At 37.3% G+C, this 23,673-nt stretch overlaps 2 protein-coding genes and 1 pseudogene across 2 annotated transcripts; all 3 read left to right on the forward strand.

Moving 5' to 3' along the window:
• Positions 1–3,001: 3,001 nt before the first annotated feature.
• Positions 3,002–4,259, forward strand: LOC104851278 (annotated as a pseudogene).
• A 3,438-nt stretch (positions 4,260–7,697) lies between these two features.
• LOC104851279 (olfactory receptor 8H1) lies at positions 7,698–11,205 on the forward strand. The gene is made up of 2 exons (XM_010608449.1): positions 7,698–7,731; positions 10,227–11,205. The coding sequence occupies exon 2, from the start codon at positions 10,246–10,248 to the stop codon at positions 11,203–11,205; it is 960 nt and encodes a 319-aa protein (XP_010606751.1). The 5' UTR covers positions 7,698–7,731; positions 10,227–10,245.
• Positions 11,206–21,892: 10,687 nt separating this feature from the next.
• LOC104851198 (olfactory receptor 8H1) lies at positions 21,893–22,840 on the forward strand. The gene has a single exon (XM_010608372.1). It carries the CDS (start codon positions 21,893–21,895, stop codon positions 22,838–22,840), a length of 948 nt encoding a protein of 315 aa, XP_010606674.1.
• The last annotated feature ends 833 nt before the right edge of the window (positions 22,841–23,673 follow it).

Here is a 23,673-nt window from a genome sequence, read left to right on the forward strand (position 1 = left end):
ATATATATGTATAAAGTAACGTATTTCTGATATATTAAAGGGTTACATCATGTTTTTAGCATGAAAACTGATGCTATTCAAAACTCTTTCCATTTTTAACATATTCAATTCTCAGAAAAATTTTATGCCATAAGGACTCTTATCCACATTCTTTACTTTAGAGAAAGGGCATACAGATTGCTTATGTAAAAAAGAGCAGTTACACAATGCCACTAATTTGACCTAGATATTATGACTTCAGAGAAAAAATTTAATACTGTGTTCCTCATCAGAACTTGTTTTACCAGGTCTGAAAGAGGATACATAATTTACCATGATAAAAAACATTTTTAGTGTATTAGTCATTGTCCTTTTATTCCCAATGACTTATCATACTAATTAAAATAATTTCTGTCTGGGGACTGAGGTAATTCACATTAACAACAAATTCTTGAAGATAAAGTAACAAAAACCAAAACTTAATATTTAAATCTTTTGGATTTATAAAAGTAGACTGCTTCTCCAGATTCCCCTGGCCAAGAGCAGAAGTAATCTTCCTGTTCCCCACTCAAATGACTGCACACAGAATTAATATTCCATCTCAGAAATATCATGACTGCCTGAAAACAAAATTCAACACCACCCCAGGATGTCAAAGCATACTCTAATTTGGAAAAGAGAGGGAGGGAGTTTGGAGTCACCTGGACATAAAAGTCCCAGCAGAAATTAACACAGGGAGACAGATATTTGTGGGGAGAAGAGATTCGTGTCTCTCCTGTGGAGTAAATGCACCCTTTTCTTTTCATCACAGTGATTTGTCCCCACTGTTTTTTAGGCAGCCAGAATCAGTATGGACTTTCATCTCTTGTAACAATGTATTTTTGAACTTACCCACTCAAAATCAATTTTCTTCAAAACATTATATATTCAGAATATGTACATTGCTTTTATACCTTAATTTCACAAACTGTTTATTCCTTTCTCTGAAAATCTTAGTATTATTTATGGGGAGGTACAAATTTTATACATATGTGTGTGAGTGTATCTTATCAAAATTATACTTACTGGGCAATACAATTGATGAAAATATGTGTCTTCCAATGTTGTCTCTTTACAAATTTCTGAAGCACAAAATATTCCCAGGAATAAAACAGTAAACCATATATTGAACTGAAAATTTTTGTAATCTGATTGTTTTGCTAGAGATAATTTATCTTTATGCTCTTCTGCATTCATTTTTATTCTGAGGAAAAATCTGTCACCCCAGAAATTTTGTTGGAGTCTTGATCAAATTGAAATGGCAACTGAATTATCCTCTGAAAAGAGTCTGAGGGAGGATCGGTGAATGTAAACAGACATTGTGTGCCTGTCCTCCCAGTCAGCCTCATATATGTGCATTCAGGACACTGCAGCATTTGCTCATCCTTGGGGAGCAATTTCCAGGGAAGATTTCTTGGCCCGATACCAAGGACAAAAGTTCAATGAATAATGAATACAAGATGTTGCCTTTTCCCTTAGAAATCCCACATTTAGAACATAAACATTTCACCTCCTCATGTGATGCTTCAAGTTTCTGCTGAACCACATTTTTTTTTAATTAACACACAGTCATATAAATTTACCAGGAATAAATTTTGTATTTGAATGACCAGTCAGGACATTTTGGCTCAAAATTTAGAGAAAAAATTTCTGGGTTTGTACTTTCTTTACAAGTGACATTTTAAAGGATGGAAAACAATTTTTTTTGCTTGGAAATGTTTATATTTAAATTAATGAGTAGAACATAGTCATAATGTATATCCATTAGAAAAAAGTAGAAAATATTAAAATGCAAAAAATAAGCAATTCAAAAATGGAATCAGAAATAATTTCTCAGATAACAACAGAGGTTGTGCCCATAGTACAAGACATGATTAATAAGTCTGGAGTAGATACAGATAAGAAAACATAGAGGAGCTTAGGAACGTGATAGAACCTCAACATAGGAAACAAATGGAATCCATAAAACAGATGAAAACAGATTTCCAGGAGATCAAAAATTCTATTGAATGTTTATGAAGAAGAATGAGCCAATGTGGGGACAGAATTTTAGATGTAGATGATGGGGTTGCAATTAGTGACCAGGAGCAAAATTTCTTAAAAATACAAAGGGACCACAAGAAATCAATCCAACAGCTGCTAGACGATGCAAAGAATAGCATAAGAATGATCAGAGTCAATGAAGAAACAGGAGAGACAGCAAAAACATAAAAAACATTCTCAGAGAAGTAATGGTAGAAAACTTCCTAAGCAGAGGAAAATAACTTAACATACTAAAAAGTGAGGCATACAGGCCATGATAAAAAAATAAAAAATAAAATCTACAACTAGCCATACAATAGTTAAGATTTTAGAAATCCAACAGAATTAAATTGTACAAGCAGTTAAACATAAGAAACATACCAGATACAAAGAAGAACCCATTGGAATCACAGCAGACTTCTCAACACAAAATCTCAAGACAAGAAGAGCTTGCAGTGTCCTATTTCAAGCCCTAAAGGAAAACAACTTCCAACCCAGATTGATGTACCCTGCAAAACTGTCTTTTAAAATTGATGGAGAAATAAGATACTTTCATGACAAAGAATACCTTAGGAACTTCATGAATACTGAACAAGCACTGACAAAAATTTTAAACCATATCCTAGGAAAAGACAATGAGTATCACAACCCCAGGAAACCCAGACAGGCTTCTTTTCCTTTCTCCTTTTGTCTTCAGGTTTATAATGTGCTTTGAAAATAAATTAATAAGTATCACATTTACCTCATGTGTTATACTTTTAAAATAAACCTGCTGCAAAGGAAAGAATTGATAATGAATTTACCATATGTGGCCGTCTACAAGCTTAGATCAAGAAGATGGATAAAAATCTCCTTATTTTTCTCTCCTTGCCTATCGGCTTCTCTAGCTCTTTCTGTTGTGAGTTTTTGCAGTGACTCAGCCTCCAGTGTGTCTGGCAGGGAAAGCTATAGCAAAGGGAAGATGCTGCTGGGCTTACTGTAGGCAGGAGGATCTGTGCTGGGGCAGGCAGTGGAGCAAATGAAGTGAGGCAGCCTCCTCTCCACGCTGCTGGTGGTCTGCACCTTCACACTGCCTGTTCTGCCTCACGTTGTCCATCTGGTCCACTTGCTGGTCAGAGTGAAAATTCCATGATACATTTTCTCCCCAGTTCCATTGCTTGGGCATGCTGTAGCATTTGGGAAAAATCCTATTGAGTTCCTAGAGAATGCATATGAGAAGTGTGGGCTGGTATCACATTTTACTGTGGTGGACAACACATTTCCTTACCTTCTAGGGAGAGATGCTGCTGCATTTATTTTTTTAATAATAAAATGAAGACCTGACTGCAGAAGCTGGCTACAGTCATCTGTCAACACCTGGGTTTGGGAAGGGAGTCACATATGATGTGTCAAAACACTTTTCTTGGAGCAGAAGAAAATACTAAATAGTGCCCTTAACATAGCCCATGTTAAACAATAGCTTTCTATAATTGAAAGAGAAACACAAGGATGCTTTCAAAGTTGGGGAGAACATGGAGAAAAAAACTGTCTGAAGCTCTTTCTGAGTTCATAATTTTAACAGCTAACCACTGTTTACATGGAAAAAAGACCAGACATCAACTCAGTGAGTAGGTGGCACAGCTGTGTGCAGATCTGGATGGAGGTTCTAGCCATGCAGCCGGACTGCTGCCAGGTTGGCTGCCTCTGGCCACTTTCAGAAGCAGAGTTGCAGCTCAGTGAGAGATCAAGAATGTTTTCTATAAGGCAATTCAGAAGCATAGGCAATCACAGAACAAAAATCAGTCTGTGGCAAGGACCTGCCTCCTCTAATCTGTGACCAGCTTAAGGATCTAAATTTATTTGGTCACCGCATAAAAGAAACAATGAGGCTTGTACCTCCTATAATGACCATGATGAGAATGACCAAAATTCCACAGAGATTTTAGCGATTCCTGGATAGAATGTCTGGACTTTAGTTCTGATCACTACTTATATGATAAGCCAGCATCAGGAGAGACATTTGCCTATATGCCATTGGTGCTAGGTGTCATCATAATGGGAGAAATTTTGTTGATGTTGAAGTTAAGACAATTTGGTGCACTCTGTTTTGTTCTTGTGTATTTGATCTCAGTGATGGATATTTTCCAGCTGTGAATTATAAAACCTTGATCCATAGCCCTGAAAAACACAGATATCCAGTACTAAGAGAGGTGAAAATGAAAATTGCCAATGGGAACTAACATGACATCCGTGTAAGCAGCAAATGCATCTATAGAGAATGAAGTCTGCGAAGCAGCACTCACAGTATTTTGATTTATAAATTCTAAAAGCCAGTTTAATGAACAGATTAATATTTTATTAATTGACCTATCAAATCTAGTGGTATTTGAAACATATTGAACTTTTGATACTTTGGTGTGCTTTAAGGAAGCCAAGTTTATTGTTAAAAGAATTGTTCAACTCTTTTTGTGGTTTCTCTTGTACTGCAAAAATTTTTAATACAATGAGTTCCCAGTTGTTGATTCTTTGTGTAACTTCTCATGCTCCTGAGGATTTGTTCAAAAAGTCTTTTGCTATGCCAATGTCTTTGAGAGTTCTACCTAATTTATCTTCAAGTAAGTTTACTGTTTCTATTTTGATATTTAGATATTTAATTCACCTGGATTTTAGTTTAGCACATGATGAATGATAAGGATATAGTTTTAATCTCTGGCAAGTTGAAAGCCACTTTTCACAACACTGTGTATTAAAGAAGCTATCTTTCCTCCAGTGAGGATGGTTGGCTCCTTTGTCAAAGATGAAGTAGCTCAGTATGTCTGCAGTTGTTTCTGCAACTTCTAATATATTCCACTGATTCTCATTTCTGTTTCTTTGTCAGTACCATGCTGTTTTTATCACAGTAGCTTTGTAGTATAGTTTCAAGTTGGGAATTATGGTACCCCCTCTGCCATGTCTCTGTTGCCTAGAATGGCTTTTGCTCTTCTAGGTCTCTTCAGGTTCCAAATGAATTTTTGTGTTGTTTTCTCAAATTCTGTGAGATATACTGTTGGGATTTCAATAGGAATTTCACTGAATCCATATAGCAGTTTTTTTTTTAATAGTGGCACAGTTTTTTTTAATTGGGTTTATTGATACATTTTAGGTATACAGTACAGTTACATTCATTATTGGGATCTTGTACCTTTACATGAGAGGTCTTGGTTCTCATTAGTTTTGGGACTATGGTCATGTTCATTATGTTGATTCTTCCTACCCAGGAGCAAGGGATGTCTCTTCATTTTGTTGTATCCTCTTCTATCACTTTGTTCAGATTGCTGTATTTTTCAGTGTAGAGGTCTTTTGTCTCCTTCTTTAGGTTGATTCTTAAATATTTCACTTTTTTCGATGTTATTGTGAAAGGAATTATTTTCCTAATTTCTCTCTCAGTAAGACTGTTAATTGTGTATAAGAAGGCTATTGATTTTTGAGTGTTAACTTTGTGTTCAGCTACTCTACTGAATCTGTCAATTAAGTGTAGAACTCTGTTGGCAGAGTTTTTTTTTTTTGAGGGGGGGTTTTCTGAGTATCATATCAACAACAAATAGTGACGACGGTGTCACTTCTTTCTGTCCTATCTTCATTGCTTTTATTTCTTATTCTTGTCTAATTGCTATGGCTAAGTTTTCTAGGACAATATTGAACAGAGTGGTGATAGTGGGAATCCTTGTTTCTTTCCTGATTTTAATGTGAAGCTTTTCAATTTTTCAACATTTAGTATGATATTGACTGTTGGTTTTTCATAAATAGCCTTTATCAAGTTGAGATAATGACCATCTATTCCTATTTTTGTAGGGATTTTATCATGATGGGGTGTTGAATTTTTTGAATGCTTTTTCTGCATCTATTGAGATGAGGGGTCATTCTCAAAGTAGACCACATTCTCTCTCAGAGAACATGTCTAAGTAAGTGCAAAGGAATTGAAGGGAATCCCTGGATATTATCAGATCATAGTGTGATGCAACTGGAGATCAATACCAAAGGAAACCTAAAGAATTTCACAAGCACATGAAAATTTAACAAGATCCTTCTGAATAACCAAAGGGCCACAGAGGATATTAAAGAAGAAATCAGACAGTTCCTACAATTCAATGATAATGACAATGCAACATGTATGGATCTGTGGGACACAATGATGGCTGTCTTATGAGGGAAATTCATAGCAGTGAATAATTGTAGTAAGAAAACAGAGCAAGCATAATTAAACTACCTGATGTTGCACCTCAAGCTTCTAGAAAAAGAAGAGCAGGACAGGGCTGGGGAAATAGCTCATGGTTCTACCATTTTCTTCACAAGCACAAGGTCCTGAGTTTGATCCCCAGTACCAAAAATAAATAAATAAATAAATAAAAATTAAAATAAAAAAGAACAAGACACAGTCAAAGCTCATATAAGGGAGAAAATTATAAAGATCAGAGCAGAAACCAATGCAAGGGAGACTAAATGAATAATGCAGACAGCCAACAGACCCCAAAGTTGGTTCTTGGAAAAAATAAAGAATAAACAAACCTAACAAATCCTTATCTGATCTTATCAAAAAAAGAGAAAGAAAAGACCCAAACCCATTCAATTAGGAATGAAAAGGGTGAAATTACAATGGACCCAAGAAGTCCAGAGTATCACCAATACTTATTTTGAGAAACTTCATGCCAATAAGATGGAAAATACAGAAGAAATGAACAGATTCCTAGATTCCTATAAATTACCAAAGTTGAACTACTAAGACCTAAAAATTCTAAACAACCCAATATCAATCAATGAAACTGAAAATGCAATTAAAATTTTATCAACTAAGAAAGGCTGGGGCACAGCTCCCTAACTCCCATTCCTCAGCAGAGGAACGGTGAGTGGCACAGTCATGTGGGTACCTGCCACCACCCCCGTGTGCCTCCAGCCTCCTACCTGGTCTGCTACCTGGATTCAAACCACAGAGATATGGAGGTCATAAAGGCCATTGTTTTGAACTCCAGGCTGAATTTTGATTTAATTCACACAGTTAAAGTTAAGAGATTAATAACTACCACAAATTATTTTCTAAGTTTTGGTTGATGCTACTGTGATGCTGATTGTATTACATGGGCTAAGGTGTTGTGATTGAGTTAATCAGTTGTCCTTCCTGGTGTACTAAAAGTGAGATTGCCTAGAGTCATTGGAGACTCAAAACCTAAAGACAAGCTACAACAGGAAGTTTGAAATATTAACCCAGGAATTAAACCAAGGATAGTTCCAACAACAAAAATAGAAATGAGAAGGCATTCAAACAAGGCACAAGCACAAACAATCTGCCTGTTCATCAAAGGCAAATTCTTAGGGAAATGAGGTGGAAAAGTCAGATAATCCACCTGGACACCTTGAACTGATAGCATAAAACAGAAGAATGAGGCTCTAGAAAAATTCTTATTCTTTTTAAGTCATTTGACCTGATTCTATACACAGTATTTCTCTACTAAATTAACTGAAAAGAAATTATGTTAAATTCAGGGTTGATTGTGTCTTTCTGTTCACTTTCCTTTTACAAAACAAAAATAAAATTAAACATACTGAGACAGGAACCTGCACTACAGAGCATGGACTACGGAGATGGAGCAGGTCACAGACACTGGGATGGAGCTTCTGCCCCACTGCGGTGACACCTTAAGATGTCCAGGCATCAGCTGGAAATGCTTGGTTTGTCTGGTAAGGGATGGGACACTGCAGAATAGGTAACACCTGAACATGCTGGATGATAAAATGTGAGCCTACCAGAGTCACGGGCCTTTCTGATATCTCAGCTATTTAGTTAGGATAATAGCAAACACACAGAATTATAATAATAAGGTAAATCTAGAATTGTACTTCTGAATAAGTTTCACAGGTACAAAGGCAAATACTTTGGAAAAATTATTGTGTAAGCAAAGTATTTACACACATAATTATAATAATTAGGTAAATCTAGAATTATGCAACCAAAATGAGCTTCAGAGACACAAAGGCAAACATATTGGAGAAGCTATTCTGTAAGCAAAGTATTAAGGAGTATTGAATTGCTTTATGATTTTCTATGAATTTTGTTGTTTTTGATTTGTTTCAAAATTGATGACTTATTTCTTTGGTCAAGTCATATACATGTAAGTATAAAATATTTCCTGGTGAGATTTTTATATTCCCTCCTCTATATCATTCATAAATACATCTCTGGAAATATTTTCTCCAACAACTTAGTCAAAAATCCCTGATGGTTTGCCTCAATGCAAATGTTATTCTCTACAAAGTTATGTATTATATGTCACTTTGCAAAGAAAAAGAATGAACATCGGAAACAGTCACCTATAAAAAAAGTTAAAATGATTTTGGGTGCTCCCAGGGAGAAAGAAACTTCTCTGAGTATTATCCTTGAACTTTTGTCCTTGGAATCAGGCCAGGAAAACTTCCCTGGAAATTAGGCCCCGAGGATGACCAATGTCACGTTTCTCCCAGTGCCCATTACCTGAGCACCTGGAGTTATTAACGGGGAGGGAAGGCGCCCACTGTCCAGTTCACATACACAGTTTAGCCCTCAGTTCCTTTCAGGATAAAACCTCCTCCTAGAGTTTCTGGGAGCTGAACTGAATATAATTTGTCTCCGAATAGAAAAAATGAATGTACAAAAGCATAAAAATAAATTACATCAAGAAACAAGTCTACTAGAAGTTTTCAGCTGCTTGTTAGGTTTTGGTATTTTATTTCTGAGAATAATTTGAGCTTGACAAGATTCTGCAGAGATTACACTGGAAAAAAATTGGTTTTCAGCCACTTTGTCTCACTGTAAGTATCATTCCTAAAATGAGAGGGGATTAGGTCATACAAAATGAAACGGAAATTTTGCCAGGAAGTTGGTTTATGTGCGTGATTTAGGCCTTACCTTGAGTAATGTGTGTGATTTAGGCCTCACCCGGAGTAAAGTTAAGATTTCTGAAACTAAACGTAGAGTGCGTAGAATCAAAGTCATCAGCACATGCACATATTTTGAAAATGTACTTTTTTTTTTTTGGTACTGGGGATTGAACTCGGGTCCTTGCACTTGCAAGGCAGGCCACCAAACCACTGAGCAAAATCCCTGGCCCTGAAAATATACTTTTAAAATAAATTTGACTTTGTCTGATCAAGTTGGGAGAAGACACTGTTAGCAGAGTTGAAGTCCATACTTTCCCTGGTCCCCACAAAAAGTGGCAGAAAATTTCTTTTGGTGGAAAGACAAGGGTTTATTCACAGCTACGGGGAAGGAGATGGGTTGGGCATCTTAGTCTCTGATCTGGATCTTCCTGTGCTCAGGGGCACAGGGGCTGTGACACCCGGATTCCTCCCCATCCCTCCCTCCCCTGTCCAGATAACAGCAGACCTGACCCAGGGCAGCGCTGCCTGCTCTGCTCAGAGGCAGGAGGTGACTTCTGCAGAGCAGGACCTCGGTGTGACTGCTCTGAGAGGAGCAGAGCAAGATGAAGAGCTCTGCTCTCAGTGGGAGGATGCAGCCCACGTCTAAAATATCCTAATGTTTGAAATTCTTTTCAAATTAATTGTCAGTATTGCTATTTTAAACAATATTAATATGTGGATGTAATCGTAATATGACTCACTAAATTCCCAAAGGGAAATTTAATTTGTAATTAGTATTCCAAAGGAATGAAAAGTAAGGAAGAGTTACTGGCACGTTTTAACTGTTTTGAATTATTTACTACATATACTTTTACATGTGTGCTAAAAAAATAATAAGCAGGAACAACTGTTCATAAGGCAGTCAAAATTTTCATTGTGATCAAAATACTTTGGTGGGATCACATTGTTAATAAGGAGTAGCTCACATTTCAGATGTCACTTTCTGTGCCCTTGTTCTGAAATAAATTATTTAGTTGCACTCTGGTGACTGGAGCACATTATCGTCACATGGATTGGACTTAATGTGTTAACTAAGGGAAGTATTTACAATTTGAACAGGTTAGTTCTTGTGACATAGGCTGTAACATTTTAAAATATTAGCCAAAAAGGTCAATTTATATCCTTATCCATGTATGGCATTGGTATGTTTTAAATTCAAATCAGTAGAATCTGAAAAATTTTTAGAAATACTAAACTATATTATTAAAAATTTTATTATTCACACACTGAAATACTTTTTTGGTCACTCAGGCTAAGTATCAGATTTGATTATTCCACAGATAAGAACAGCAGGACACCATGGACAGAAGGAACTCCACCAGTGTGCCTGGCTTCATCCTCATGGGGCTGACAGACTCTGCAGAGACACAGCTGGTCCTCTCTGGCCTCTTCCTCCTGATTTACCTGATCACTGTGCTGGGGAATGCAGGGATGATACTGATCATTCGCCTGGATCCCCAGCTGCACACCCCCATGTACTTTTTTCTCACTCACCTGTCATTTCTCGACCTCAGCTACTCAAGTGTTTTCATTCCTAAAACCTTACAGAACTTACTGACTTCCACCAAGAGCATCTCCTTCCTGGGCTGCTTCACCCAGCTGTTCTTTTTTATCCTCTTGGCTGCCACTGAATGTTTCCTTCTCTCTGCCATGGCCTATGACCGCTACGTAGCTATCTGCCACCCCCTGCACTATCCAGTCATTATGTCCACAAGACTGTGTTGTGCCCTGCTTGCTGGCTCCTATATGATTGGCCTTGTGGATTCCACTGTCAATGCTGTTTGTATAAGCAGATTGCTATTCTGCAAGTCTAATGTCATCCAGCACTTCTTCTGTGACACATCCCCAATCTTAGCCCTGTCCTGCAGTGACACTTCTGAAGTTGAACTCATTTTATTCATTTGTGCTGGATCCACCCTAGTGCTGTCCCTCATCACCATATCTGGGTCCTATCTGTCCATCCTCTCCACTATCCTGAAAATTAATTCCACTGCTGGAAAGAAGAAAGCCTTCTCCACCTGTGCCTCCCATCTCCTGGGTGTCACCATCTTCTACAGCACTATGATCTTCACTTATCTAAAACCAAAGACATCCTACTCCTTGGGAAGGGATCAGGTGGCTTCTGTCTTTTACACAATAGTGATCCCCATGCTGAACCCTCTCATTTACAGTCTCAGAAACAAAGAGGTGCAAAAGGCTGTTGTTAGAATCACGCAGAAAAGAGAAGGCTGCAGACAGTTAATATCGCAGTGGTGCTAAGCATTTACACTTTTTTTAATGGCAATTTAGCCTGTTTTTGAATTAAAAAATGTGCGTTTTTTTATCTTTTTTTTATTTCCTCACGAGCTCTCCTTTCCTTCTCAAATATTATAGTGGATATTTCCAGGCACAGATGTTTTCGACATTTATATTTCATCCCTCGAGCACGAAATATGGGTTGATCTGTGAATAAATACAAGTGCTTTTAAGTGCAACTAATGCACAAATAAAGAAGATATGTTTTTCATAATGGAATTAAATCACACCATATTCATGTGTGGTCTGATTTTAGGAAATTTTATATTAGTTGTGCTTATAATATAGATAAGTACAGCAATGATTTGAGAAATGGCTTTAAAATCAAGCTTCAGGCATTTAGATTCGAGATCTGCCACCTTTTTAGTGTACAGCCCACTTTTCTCACTATTATTCTAACAGTACCATCCATTGCATAAGATATATAATAATTCCATGTATGTCTTTCAGAAGGAGGTTGTCAAACATTGTTTGCGTACTGGTGATCATCATAAGATCCCTTGCATTACTACGATATTTTGTACATAATACATTTTTGAATAAAATTTCTTCATGTTGCATGAAGTTTTGTTAATTTAATATGCTAACATAACACCTAAAAAGGAAAAGAAAACCTGGAGCCAAGAGGTCCCAATTTTGGATTAAGAATAAAGTTAAATATTGAATTAGTTCAAAGTTATAAAAAAGTAATATATCCTCACATTGAAGACAGTTTGAAAAATGACAATTACTAGAGAAAGAAAAAACAGTGTATTAATTATTGACATTTCTGTGCATGTTCTTCTATATCAGTGGTTGTGAATACATATTTACACATATAATATATTTTTGCTATAATTTCTTGTATAATATTTGCTGCTTTTTGTTTAAAGATTTATGTCTAATCTGCCTGTGTCTTGCAAGATTAACATGTTTTTACTATAGGAGTAATTTTCCAACGCTAACGGCAAGCATTTTGATATGTTTATTAGATGTGGTCTTTTCTTTCATTCATTCTTACTTGTATAAGCTAGAAAATTTATTGATTTCTGTTGGAGAACCTGTCAAGAGAACATATGACTTGTAAAATATTTAAATGGAAGACGTTTCTAAATTTTAAATAAACTATTGCTATTTGATTTTATTTATTACATAGTGCATAAAGCATTTATATCATGTTATTAAATTAGCATAATATGATCTCTTGGCCATAAGAAACCCCTAAACTATTTGCATTTGCCCCATCATTTACGTCTCCTATCACTACATAGTTTATACAATGGAAGTTGTTTCTCTGAAATAATGTGAGACCTCATGCCGTCGTTCACAGAGCCAGGTCAGTGTGCTATGGAATAGAAATACGATTATATGATTGTGCAAAGACCACAATGCAGCACAGCAAACTATAAACACCTGATTTTGCTTCCCAAAGATTAATGACTTCACAGCAACATTGCTATTATACTTTATTAAAAGAGACATCATTGAAACGTGTGTGTTGTGCAATGTTTTGTATAGTTTCTAATGGAAGACACTGTGCTTGGCATTGGGGGTTAAAGTTTCAAACGAACAAATCCAAACATAGAAACAAAAAATGAACTTGGTAGCAGAAAAAATAACATCAGATAGTGGATGATGATGGCAGGGTAATTGCATTAGGAAAGTTTTCCTAGCCTGATGAAACCTTCAAGAACAGACTCGCTCAACACAAAACAATGTCCACGGCTATCACCTGAATTTATCCTGTTTCATCCTCACCCTGTTGACTTTTGGGTTAACCGTTTCTGGCAGGTAACTCGGTGCTCAGGTTCTCCTGTCTTTGGCTCTGTTACCTTCTCCCACATCGTCAGAGGGAGTTCATCCAATATCCAGTGTGAAGCACAGGTGAGGATTTGTTTTATTAGGGAAAAACCATTGAGAAGATTGTATTCATATGAATTAAAATATTTTAATTTATTAAGTAGACATATATTATAATTTATTATATTATATATTATGATTTAATAATTATAATTTAGATAATTTATTAATTATAATTTATTAAGTAGACACATATTACATATTTCTTCTAATGAATCTTTCAGGAGCTTTACTTTTTAATCATCAAATTCATCAGCAGAATATTTTTATAACATATTTGTCTTTCCATTTTAATTTTTGTGAGGACTTGGTGAAATCTTCATTTTATTCTTGATATTATATTTGTTGTTCTCCATGCAGTAATGATCTTTTGTGAACCCCATATTATAATAATGTCTACGAAATATATGTATATACCTCTATATATAATTTTCTTTTTGGTAGTGGGAATTGAATCCATGCCATGGACAAGAGGCAGCCCTGTACCATAAAGCTACATATCCAGCCCCTTTTAAACAATCAGCAATAAAAGACCCCTTCAATAATATGAACAATTTTCCCTAATTATATTTTTTTCTCATAAATGTTATTTTTATATTTGGCATAAATTCATAGTCCAATAATATTATTTTCCTTAAGCCATTTAGTTTTAAAGAAACTAAAATTAAACTTTGCAATGTTTGTAACATTTCTTTAGAATTGCTACATTTGTCATTTCTCTTCCTGCTTAGAGTCAAGCGTCCTTCAGTGTTACCCTTCCCAGGATCTTTTGAACTGCTTAACCAATGGATTCCTAGATTCTTTATTGTTAAAAATGTGTTTATGTGTATAATCTCATATTTTTCCTATTCAGTTATTGCTTTCTATTAGACTATTTGATAGTAAACATCTGTTTCTTTGTACAGTTATTCATTTCATTTTCTTAACATTCATTCTGATTAGATTTCCATCATTTCTTTTTCAACTTAATAACTATTTCTTAATCTGCAGTGACTCCACTGATGACTCTGTTGTACGATTCCATGTTTCTAATTTTGTGTGTGTGTGTGGGCTTGTGTGTATGCATGCGTGTATATTTCAGTGTGATCTCAAACACTTTCCATAACTTCCATCTACTGAGTTTAAACTCTGACAAATCCATGCATGTTGATTATACTCTTGACTAAAACACTTATTCCAATGGCTGTGGATGCCTTTAGACAAATGCTGCCAGGAATGTGTGTATTTGAACAAGTTGATCATATAAGTTATTCTCACACATGTTTGACAGTGATGAACAGAGGAGACTTGGAGCATTAATACATCCTCTTCTGATTACAGGTTCGAGGGTTGTCACCTCTGCTCATGTGTGGCTTTAACTGTGCTTTGCACCGCAGCTGAGACTCCTCTGTGCTCACAGTGTTTTCATCATGCTTCCACACTTTGCAAAAGTGAGCAGTTTCATGGGTTGCACTTATTCTGGGAAGGGATTTGTCTTTGGAGTTTAGATTGTGTGAATGAATATGAATTCAGATGGGAAAGGCTCAATGAAATTATGTTTGTGTAGATTAAATGGATTTGAAAACAAGGGTAGAGGAAGTTTTACTGTAGATTTGTACAATTTATGCGTTAATGGAACCTCTCTTATCCATTGCTATTACTTGGAGAATCTTTTCTATGTATAACACCACATTTATCAGTGCAATATTCACTTCTGAATCTTGAAAATGCGGTGGTTCCTCAACTCAGACCTTTTCCAACTGATCCTATCCACTCTGTTCTGCTGCTGCATTGTTTCTTCGTTCAGTCCTTCTTTTATTTGTACTTTCCTGTTTCTTCCATCTTTCCTTACCCTCTCTCTCCCTCTTGTCCCTGTTTCTCACTACCTTCCTTCCTTCTTCCTTCCTTACTTTTTAAAAAATATTTTTGGCACTGTATCCTAATAATCCAAGCCAAAATGTATAATGTCCTACTCACTGTCATGGTTACTAGGTCCAGTGGGAATCATTCCTACAATTTATTTTGTACACATTAATATTCTGTCTTATTTCCTTCGCTGAGTTAATGAAGATCTTCCATACTAAAGTAAAAATATCAGGCAATTCTTTCACTTCTTTATGTAACATAAATTTTAAAAATTGAGCTCTGTTGCATGGCATCTTAACTTATAATTTGGATATCATTCTATAGAGATACATGGCATTGAGCCAAGTGTTTAAAATTTTTATATATGGTTTTCTCATCTGGGATACAATGAAAAGGTACAACAATTTCATAGAGATATAACCACAGAATGTGCAGGCATTAATAAAGTTGTTCCATAGTGAATAACCTAAATAGATATGCACATTATTACTGCTGCAAAGTAGGAGAGTTTCCTCACTGTCTTAGGATTTCTGGCTAGTTGTGAAATGTTAAGACAAAGACAATCTAACCATGATGAGTATGTAAATTTATTCCATTCACTATTCCATGACAACAGGCTAGAAAATGTCAAGGCTAAAGCGAGCACCCCTCACAACTCATCTCAGAGCATGTTTAATTGGCGCATATAAATATTGATCATTTTAATCACCCTAGCCCTCCAGGACTCCTTTTTTTTCCCCAGTACCATGGACAGAACTTAGTATCCCGAATTTAGGAACAGATGTGGCACCACTGTGACAAATCCCCAGCCCTGTACTTTCCTTTCTTGTCTTTCCCTGAGCCCCGTCTCATCATAAAAGAACAAAATAAATCTTTTTTATTATGTAATGTTCTCTCTCCCTCCCTCCCTGCCCTCCCCTCCTGTCTGTTTGACACAGGGTCTCACTACAAGTTTCCTTTAGGCCACGGACTTACTCTGTAGGCCACTGGAGATGACCCTCCTACCTCAGTGCTTAGATTACAGACTGATGTCACCATGGCTACCTCTAAGTTTTCTTCCTCTTTTGTTTTTTGACAGGGAGAGCATTTGACAACAAGTCCTGCTATGTCGTCCAGGATGACCTTAAACCTCAGTTATCCACCTTCCTCAGTTTCCCATTTGCAGTGATGACAGAAATGCTCCACTATGCCCTGCCTTCCTTCCTTCATTATTATTATTTTTTTTGCTCTTAACATTATTTACATGTTGTGTTTCTCATGCATTCAAAGGTAATTGTCCAATCCAGCAGATACTCAGCTCAGTGAGATTGCAGAGATACAGGGTCACTAGGGTGGAACAGGAGAGACCTAGCGATCAGGTCAAACTCAGATATGTAACATTTAGAAAGAGGAGTAAGCCATGTCCTTCACTAGCCCAGGAAGTGGTTGCTCAGTGTGGAGGAGAATTTGCCCTTGCTCATGGTGATAAGAGAGAAACCTCCCCATATTACAAAGGCCAACTTTGCTAGCAGAGACAGAGCCCAAGGAGGAGGAGACCTGAGTTGAGCCTAGCTCTTAGGCAGCTAGGGGTGCTTCCCAGTATCTCCCTGTGCAGTGAGTCAGCCTCGGGCCTGGGGCCATCTTGGAAGCCTCCTCCCGCTTTGCCTAAGTAGTATATGCAGGAGAAAGATTTCCACAACACTCATGCTGAGAGGTATTTGCAATAACTTAATTTTGGTAGGTGGAGTAGGAGACAAGACTCCCCCAGGTCTTCTGTTCATCAGGATGCAACAGCTGCTTTTCTCCAGACCAATAGTGAGACCTCCTTAATAGTTAGGTTGGATTCTAAACAAGGGCAGCTTGGACCCAAAATTGTGAAATCAAGCAAATAAGAAAGATGGCCTCCCGCCTAGCTAGCTGGAGAGCAGACATGAGGGTGGGGAATTCTCCATGGAGTGAGACAGAACAGGAGCACAGCTTGTGGTGAGCACATCCATCCCAGTGAAGTGAAACAGCAGAACACAAAGGCCAGGATATAGAAAACGAGGCGCTCTGAACACTGCTGCAGGCCAGAGCTCAGGCTCAGGAGGATTCGTGGAAAGTGGGCCTCCAAGGCTGTGAACTGGGCTGCAGAATGGTTTGAAAGGCAGGGTGTGTGCAGCTCCTTACCCTATCTCAGTGAAGACTGAATCCCCAAGCCCTCTGCTCTGCTGGGAGTTTTTCAGAGTAACCAGAGCAATGCACAGACACTGGGCATCCAAGCATCTGGGAGCCAGGCCTGGGAATTGAGGCACTGGGGCCATGGTAAGCACCCGAGCAAAAGTAGGCAGACCCCGTTTTACCCTCAACCTGGCTCCTAAGAGCAGAGAGGATGAGGGCAGCTGTGTTCCAGGCTCCCCAAGGGCAAACCTGGCAGAGGACGGAGGTCACCATGGAGGGCGGAGCTCAGCTCCAGGCTGCAGGAAATGGCCTCTCCCACCTGGACAGAGGCTGAGCAGGAGACACAGGGAAAGACAACGTGATTTCCATGTTGCTCCTTCTATGAGGCCCTGTCCCACCGTGGAATTCTACAGGAAACACTGGTCTCCAGTCCAGATCAGAGTGTGTGTGTGTAACTGTGCAAGAATTAAAGCTATTGCTTTGCTGATATAGGGCGTTACCTTGGTTGGTTAGGTTCTCTTATAGCTGTTTGTTTCCTGTGGTTTTCTGTCTTTTTATCAGATAGACATAGCTGATAATTTAGTAATTGAGTTACAATTGCCTATAATTTTTCTTACTTTCCAATTGTATTTCCTTGTCTTTTTTACTCCATCTCTTCTCATTCTCTCCTGTGGGTGTTCAGGTCTGTAGGCAGGGAAAGAGGGGAGGAAGGGCTGCATGCGGCTTTTAGTGTACGCGCTGCCGAAGTGAGCACAGCATGCGGCTTTAATAGAGAAATTAGTAGGAAATCTTAGAGTGCTTCTATCCTCTGTAGTTCGATTCCCTGGCTGGTCCTGAGGTGAAATGGCAGAGCTTTACTAGAGGAATCTCTTAGAGGGATTGAAAGGACTCAGGTAGAGAAGGAGAGAGAGAGCAGAGCTAGAAAGGCACCAGAGAGCGCAATGCGAAGAAGAATTTACAGCTAAGATTGGAATCCTCTCTAAGGAAGAGACTGATGAGAGAAGGTGCTGACAGGCACAGGAGGAAAGAGGAGCAGGCGAGCACCGCCACTTTAAATAAAATGCACAGGTAACATGGATGGGGCAGCTACCTAAGGTAAGAGAAAGCAGTCATGTAGTTAATAAAATACTAATATATGTATTCCCTGTGGGGTCACCATGTTACCTCACCAGGTACACACATCCCCTCACGAACCTTAAGAGCTCCCTGCAACCCCATAGGTTTTTCTACATCAAAAGGGGCAGGAAGAAAGCAAACTTAGAGTATCAGGAAGGAGTGTGTTTCTCCTCTCCTGTGAAACTTCCTAGGGAAGAGGGCAAAGAGTGGAATTCTACAGGAAACACCGGTCTCCAGTTCAGATGCCCCCATAAGTTCTTAGAGTCACAGTGTGTGTGATTTTCTAAGCATTATGCTATTGTGCGTGCAGCTAGAGGGTCTAATTTTGTTTTATTAGGTTTTCTCCGGCCAGAGTTGTTTCACAGGCTTTCTTACCTTTTAAAAAATATGTGCCTGCTAACTCTTTAATTAGTTCCACTCTCTTATGTCTCTCCCTTTTCATTTATATTCTCTCACATTCTCTTTTGTATTCCCCCTCCTCCTATCCTCATTGTTATCCTGTCTTTCCCACTTTTCTTCTTATATATAAATGTTCTCCTTAAGGCCTTTCTCCCCTATCCTATCCTACTTATTTCCTCCCTACTCCTTTCTGATCCTAAATGAGGAAAAACGTTGGAGTGTTCCTCTAATAACGTATAAATTATATGTTGGTGAATGATTGGTTTTCTGGATATTGACGTTACTGATGATTATTCTGTCTTTATAAAGCAGGGCTGAGAACTGAAGCTCATACAAAAGTTCTGTAACAAAAACCTAACCTTTACTCTCACCCCTCAATAAACTATTTCAGCTTTACTATTATGTTTTAATTTCTTGTAAATCTTCTCAAGACAAGATCTTCCATGACTTGATATAACAAAGCAGGTATTTTTCCTCTAATCATACGAATTTCATGGTAGTATCCTGGCTGGTTATGTCTTTCTGTTTATTTTTCTTTTACAAAATAAAAAAAATCAGGTACACTAAAATGCTAAAAATCTATTACTTGAATGTTGCCTATAGAAGCCAAACATTCAGACAAAACATAGTGTAGGTTCTGCCCCTTTCCTGTGGGGCCTGAGGATGCCTATTTATCCTTTCAGTCCTGTAAGTGAGTACTGGAGTCCTGTCCAAAGCATGAGACCTGAGGGGCTCCTTAGTAACAGACTAACACACCTGGTCCTGGAAGAATGTATTGAGTCAAAAACCAGGATAAAACATTGGATGCACTGTATTATAATAATTAGGCAAACTTAAAAATATAGATCCAAATTAGATTTTTTTCTCACAAATAAAATAAGTGGAGGAAATTACTGTTATGAAAAACAAACTGTGACAAGTCTTGAATTGTTTTATTTTTTCTTTGAATTTTAATATTTTCTACCTTCTTTGAATGAATATGTGTTATGTCTCTGGCCAGGTCATCAATTTAAGTATAAAACATTTCCAGGTGAAAAATTTTGATGGTCTCATCCTTCATACTGTCAATTTTAAAGAAAATATGACTCAGAAAATTTGTTTTCTAACTTCCAAGTCAAAAATTTCCAATTAATCACTCAAATGTAAACATTACTCTTAGCAAGTTTCTATAACTCTGCCCCAATTTTAAAAGTAAATAAATGGAGTTCAGCAGAATCTTCATGCATCACAAGAGAAGATGAAGTGTTTATGTTCTAAATGTGGGACTTCTAAGAGAAAAGACAAAATCTTGTGTTCATTAAATTTTTGAACTTTTCTCTTTGAAGTTGGTCCAAGTAATCTTCCCTGGAAATTGCTCCCCGAGGATGAGCAAAGGCTGCGGTGTCCTGAATGCACAGTATATGAGGCTGACTGGGAGGAGAGGCACACACTGGTCTGTCTCCGTTCACAGCTCCTCCTCCGACTCTTTCCAAAGGAAACTTTGGAGTGACATTTGCATTTGATCTAGACTTGAACAAAATTTCTAGGGTGAAACCATTTTCCTCAGAATAAAAAAAGAATGCAGAAAAGCGTAAAGATAAGTTACCCGTAGAAAAACAAACAGATTACAATTAATTTTCATCTCACTATATGGTTTCCTATTTTATTTCTGCTAATACTTCTTGCTTCATAAATTTCTAGCAGACAACATTGGAAGACAGATTTTTTTCAGCAACTTCAGTGCACGGTAAGTATCATGAGAACAGCAGGGAATTATACTAGGACAAATAAACAGGACTTTGTCAAAAATATGTACACACATCATTTGGGCCTCATCATAAGTAATTTTAAGATTTTCAGAAAAAGTATATAGAATTTGTGGAAATGATAATATACAAGCAATATACATTGTGAAAATGTAATGTTTTGAGGAAAATGGATTTTGAAAGGACAAGTAAAAAAAACACATTGTTAGCAGAGCTGAAGGTCCATGCTGCCTCTGGCTGCCTCAACAAAAGTGGGGAAAAGTTATTTTGGTGGAAAGAAAGACTGTATTTACTCCACAGGAGAGACAGGAGCCTTTTCTCCCCACAAATCTAACTTCCTGTGTTAATTTCTGCCAGGGCTTTTGCATCCAGGTGACTCCAAGCTCCCTGCCTATCTTTTCCAAGTAAAAGCGACCCGATTCTCTGGGGTGGTGTCTGAATATTCTTCTCAGGGAGTCATGATATTTTTGAGACTGAACACTAATTCTCTAAGCAGTCATTTGAGGGGAGAATAGGAAGAGTAATCCAGCTCTCTGCCAGAGAAGCAGTCTATTTTTAAGAATCCAGATGTTTTAAAAGTTAATTTTTTTGGTTAATATATCTGCAGGAATTTAATATTAATGTAAATCACCTAAGTCCCAGACAGAAATGATTTTTTCATTAATTTTATTAATAATTTTAAGGTATATAATATAGTTACATTCGTCATTGGGATCTTGTACCTTTACATGATGCATCTTGGTTATTTTTTCCCCATCCCCTGTCCTTCCTTGACATCTTCCATCCTTCCCTATTTACAAAGACTTTGTTTCCATTTATTCCTCTTCTCATACTTTTTTCTTTTTCCTTTTTCCTTTCCCCTACCCTTGCCACTTCCCTACTCCATTAGATCTTTTCTTCCTATTTCATATTATCAGTTATACAATTTGAACCTGGCTTGCATTTTTAGGTTTTTTACATTAGAAAAACTATTCGGTATCTATTTATTTCACTTAAGAGTATGGCCTCAATGTATAGACAAATATTATTTTAATTATTATAAAAACACATTGAAAAAAAAGAAAATGAATAATAAACTAAAAAAGGTTTTCATAGTAGTCAATTATATGTCCTCATTCAGGATTTTTAAACAAGTTTCTATCAGGAACACAGCATGGTAAGTCTGTTATGTGAAGTCAAAATCAAGATTGAATTAGTGTCAACATGTAACTTCTTGTTTTTATGTAAATAATCAGTAGCCTATTTCAGGAGTAAAGTATTTGGACAAAAATCTTTGTAATACAATCTTTTCTTGAGAATTGCATGTGTTAACAAGGGAAAAAGTTTAGAGTAGTATCAATTCCACGCTAAAAACAGGATAAAACCCTGCATTGTGTCAGAAACAAATGTCTTTTTATACCCATATCTATACATGGAGATTTTATTTTCTTTACTCTTCTTCACAGTACTTTTCATCACATTCTGTAATACTATGGGACATAATGAGAAATTCACACAAATAAAAATATTTTTGGAGACAGGGTAATTTTTCAAACTTATTATTCAACAGATAAGTGCAGCAGGACACCATGGGTAGATGGAACTCCACCATTGTGCCTGGCTTCATCCTCATGGGGCTGACGGACTCTGCAGAGACACAGCTGGTCCTCTCCGTGCTCTTCCTCCTGATTTACCTGATCACGGTGCTGGGGAACATGGGGATGATATTGATCATTCGCACGGATCCCCAGTTGCACACCCCCATGTACTTTTTCCTCACTCACCTGTCATTTCTCGACCTCAGCTACTCAAGTGTCATCACCCCTAAAACCTTACAGAACTTACTGACTTCCAACAAGAGCATCTCCTTCCTGGGCTGCTTCACACAGATGTTCTTTTTTATAGTTTGTGGTGCCACTGAATGTTTCCTTCTCTCCTCCATGGCCTATGATCGCTGTGTCGCTATCTGCAGACCCCTACACTATCCAGTCATTATGTCTACAAGACTGTGTTGGTCCCTGCTAACTGGCTCCTATGTTATTGCCTTTGTGGATTCCACTGTCAATGCAGTTTACATGAGCAGACTATACTTCTGTGACTCTAATGTCGTCCAGCACTTCTTCTGTGACACATCCCCTATTTTAGCCCTGTCTTGCAGTGACACTACTGAGGATGAAATCATTATATTCATTTGTGCTGGGTCTAACTTAGTGCTGTCCCTCATCACGATATCTGGATCCTATCTGTCCATCCTGTCCACTATCATGAAAATTAATTCCACTGCTGGAAAGAAGAAAGCCTTCTCCACCTGTGCCTCTCACCTCCTAGGTGTCTCCATCTTCTACAGCACCATGATCTTTACTTACTTAAAACCGAAGTCATCCTACTCCTTGGGGAGGGATCAGGTGGCTTCTGTATTTTACACGATTGTGATCCCCATGCTGAACCCTCTCATCTACAGTCTCAGAAACAAAGAGGTGAAAAGTGCTGCCGTTAGAATCATGCAGAAGATTGAAGTTTCTAGACAATTAAAATAACAGTGATGCTAGACATTTATATTTTTTCACATTTACATTTTTCTTCGAACAAATTTTTTGGTCTCATTCTGAAAAAAATGGACTCTTGTTATTTTTTCCTTTCCAGCTGGTCTTTACTTTAAAAAAAAACATAATTTTGGACATGTAGAGATACAAATACTTACAACTTTATAATTTGGTATCATCAATTAAGTGCTAAATATAAGAAATAGAAAATCTATGCTCTTAAGGAAAACTGTGCACAAAAAAAATTTTTGTAATTTTATAAAGTATATTGATATATTTCCATAAATCTCCAGATTAAAATATTTCATAATGAATAATCACTCTTTTTCTTATGTCATTCTGTTTATAGTGATTATCAGCAGCAAAGTTTTGGGCCATTTCTTTCAAGTGAAGATTCTACATCTGGTGTTTTCGATCATTAGTCAAACCCTAATTCTCTGAAATAATGAGGTTCTGTATGCCCACCTGTATGAATAAGAAGCTAGACATAAAACATTTAGGACAATGAAATAAGTGCTGGCCATTATCACCCAAAAGATTTCATTCCTATATATTTTGGCATAATAAACACTACATATTTCTGAATAGTGTTCCTTTATGTTTAATACAAATCTCCCTTTTTCCATGAATTTATATGCTAACAGACCCCTAGAAAATAGGGCAGCAGTTTCGGTAACATATTGAAGTAGACTTAAGTTATTGGAAGGTGATACATCTTAAAGTTGAAGACAATTTGGAAAATGATGATTATATATAAAAGAAAATTACTGCACCCATTGTTGCCTGGTTTTTGCATGTTTTACTAAGTCACTGGTTATTATTATATG

This window comes from Fukomys damarensis, unplaced genomic scaffold (assembly GCF_012274545.1).
Source record: "Fukomys damarensis isolate Sample0158 unplaced genomic scaffold, DMR_v1.0_HiC HiC_scaffold_27, whole genome shotgun sequence".
Lineage (NCBI taxonomy): Eukaryota > Metazoa > Chordata > Mammalia > Rodentia > Bathyergidae > Fukomys > Fukomys damarensis.

Coding starts and splice junctions, on each gene's coding strand:
- LOC104851279 (XM_010608449.1), top strand. CDS start 10,246: ATGGACAGAAGGAACTCCACCAGTGTGCCTGGCTTCATCCTCATGGGG.
- LOC104851198 (XM_010608372.1), top strand. CDS start 21,893: ATGGGTAGATGGAACTCCACCATTGTGCCTGGCTTCATCCTCATGGGG.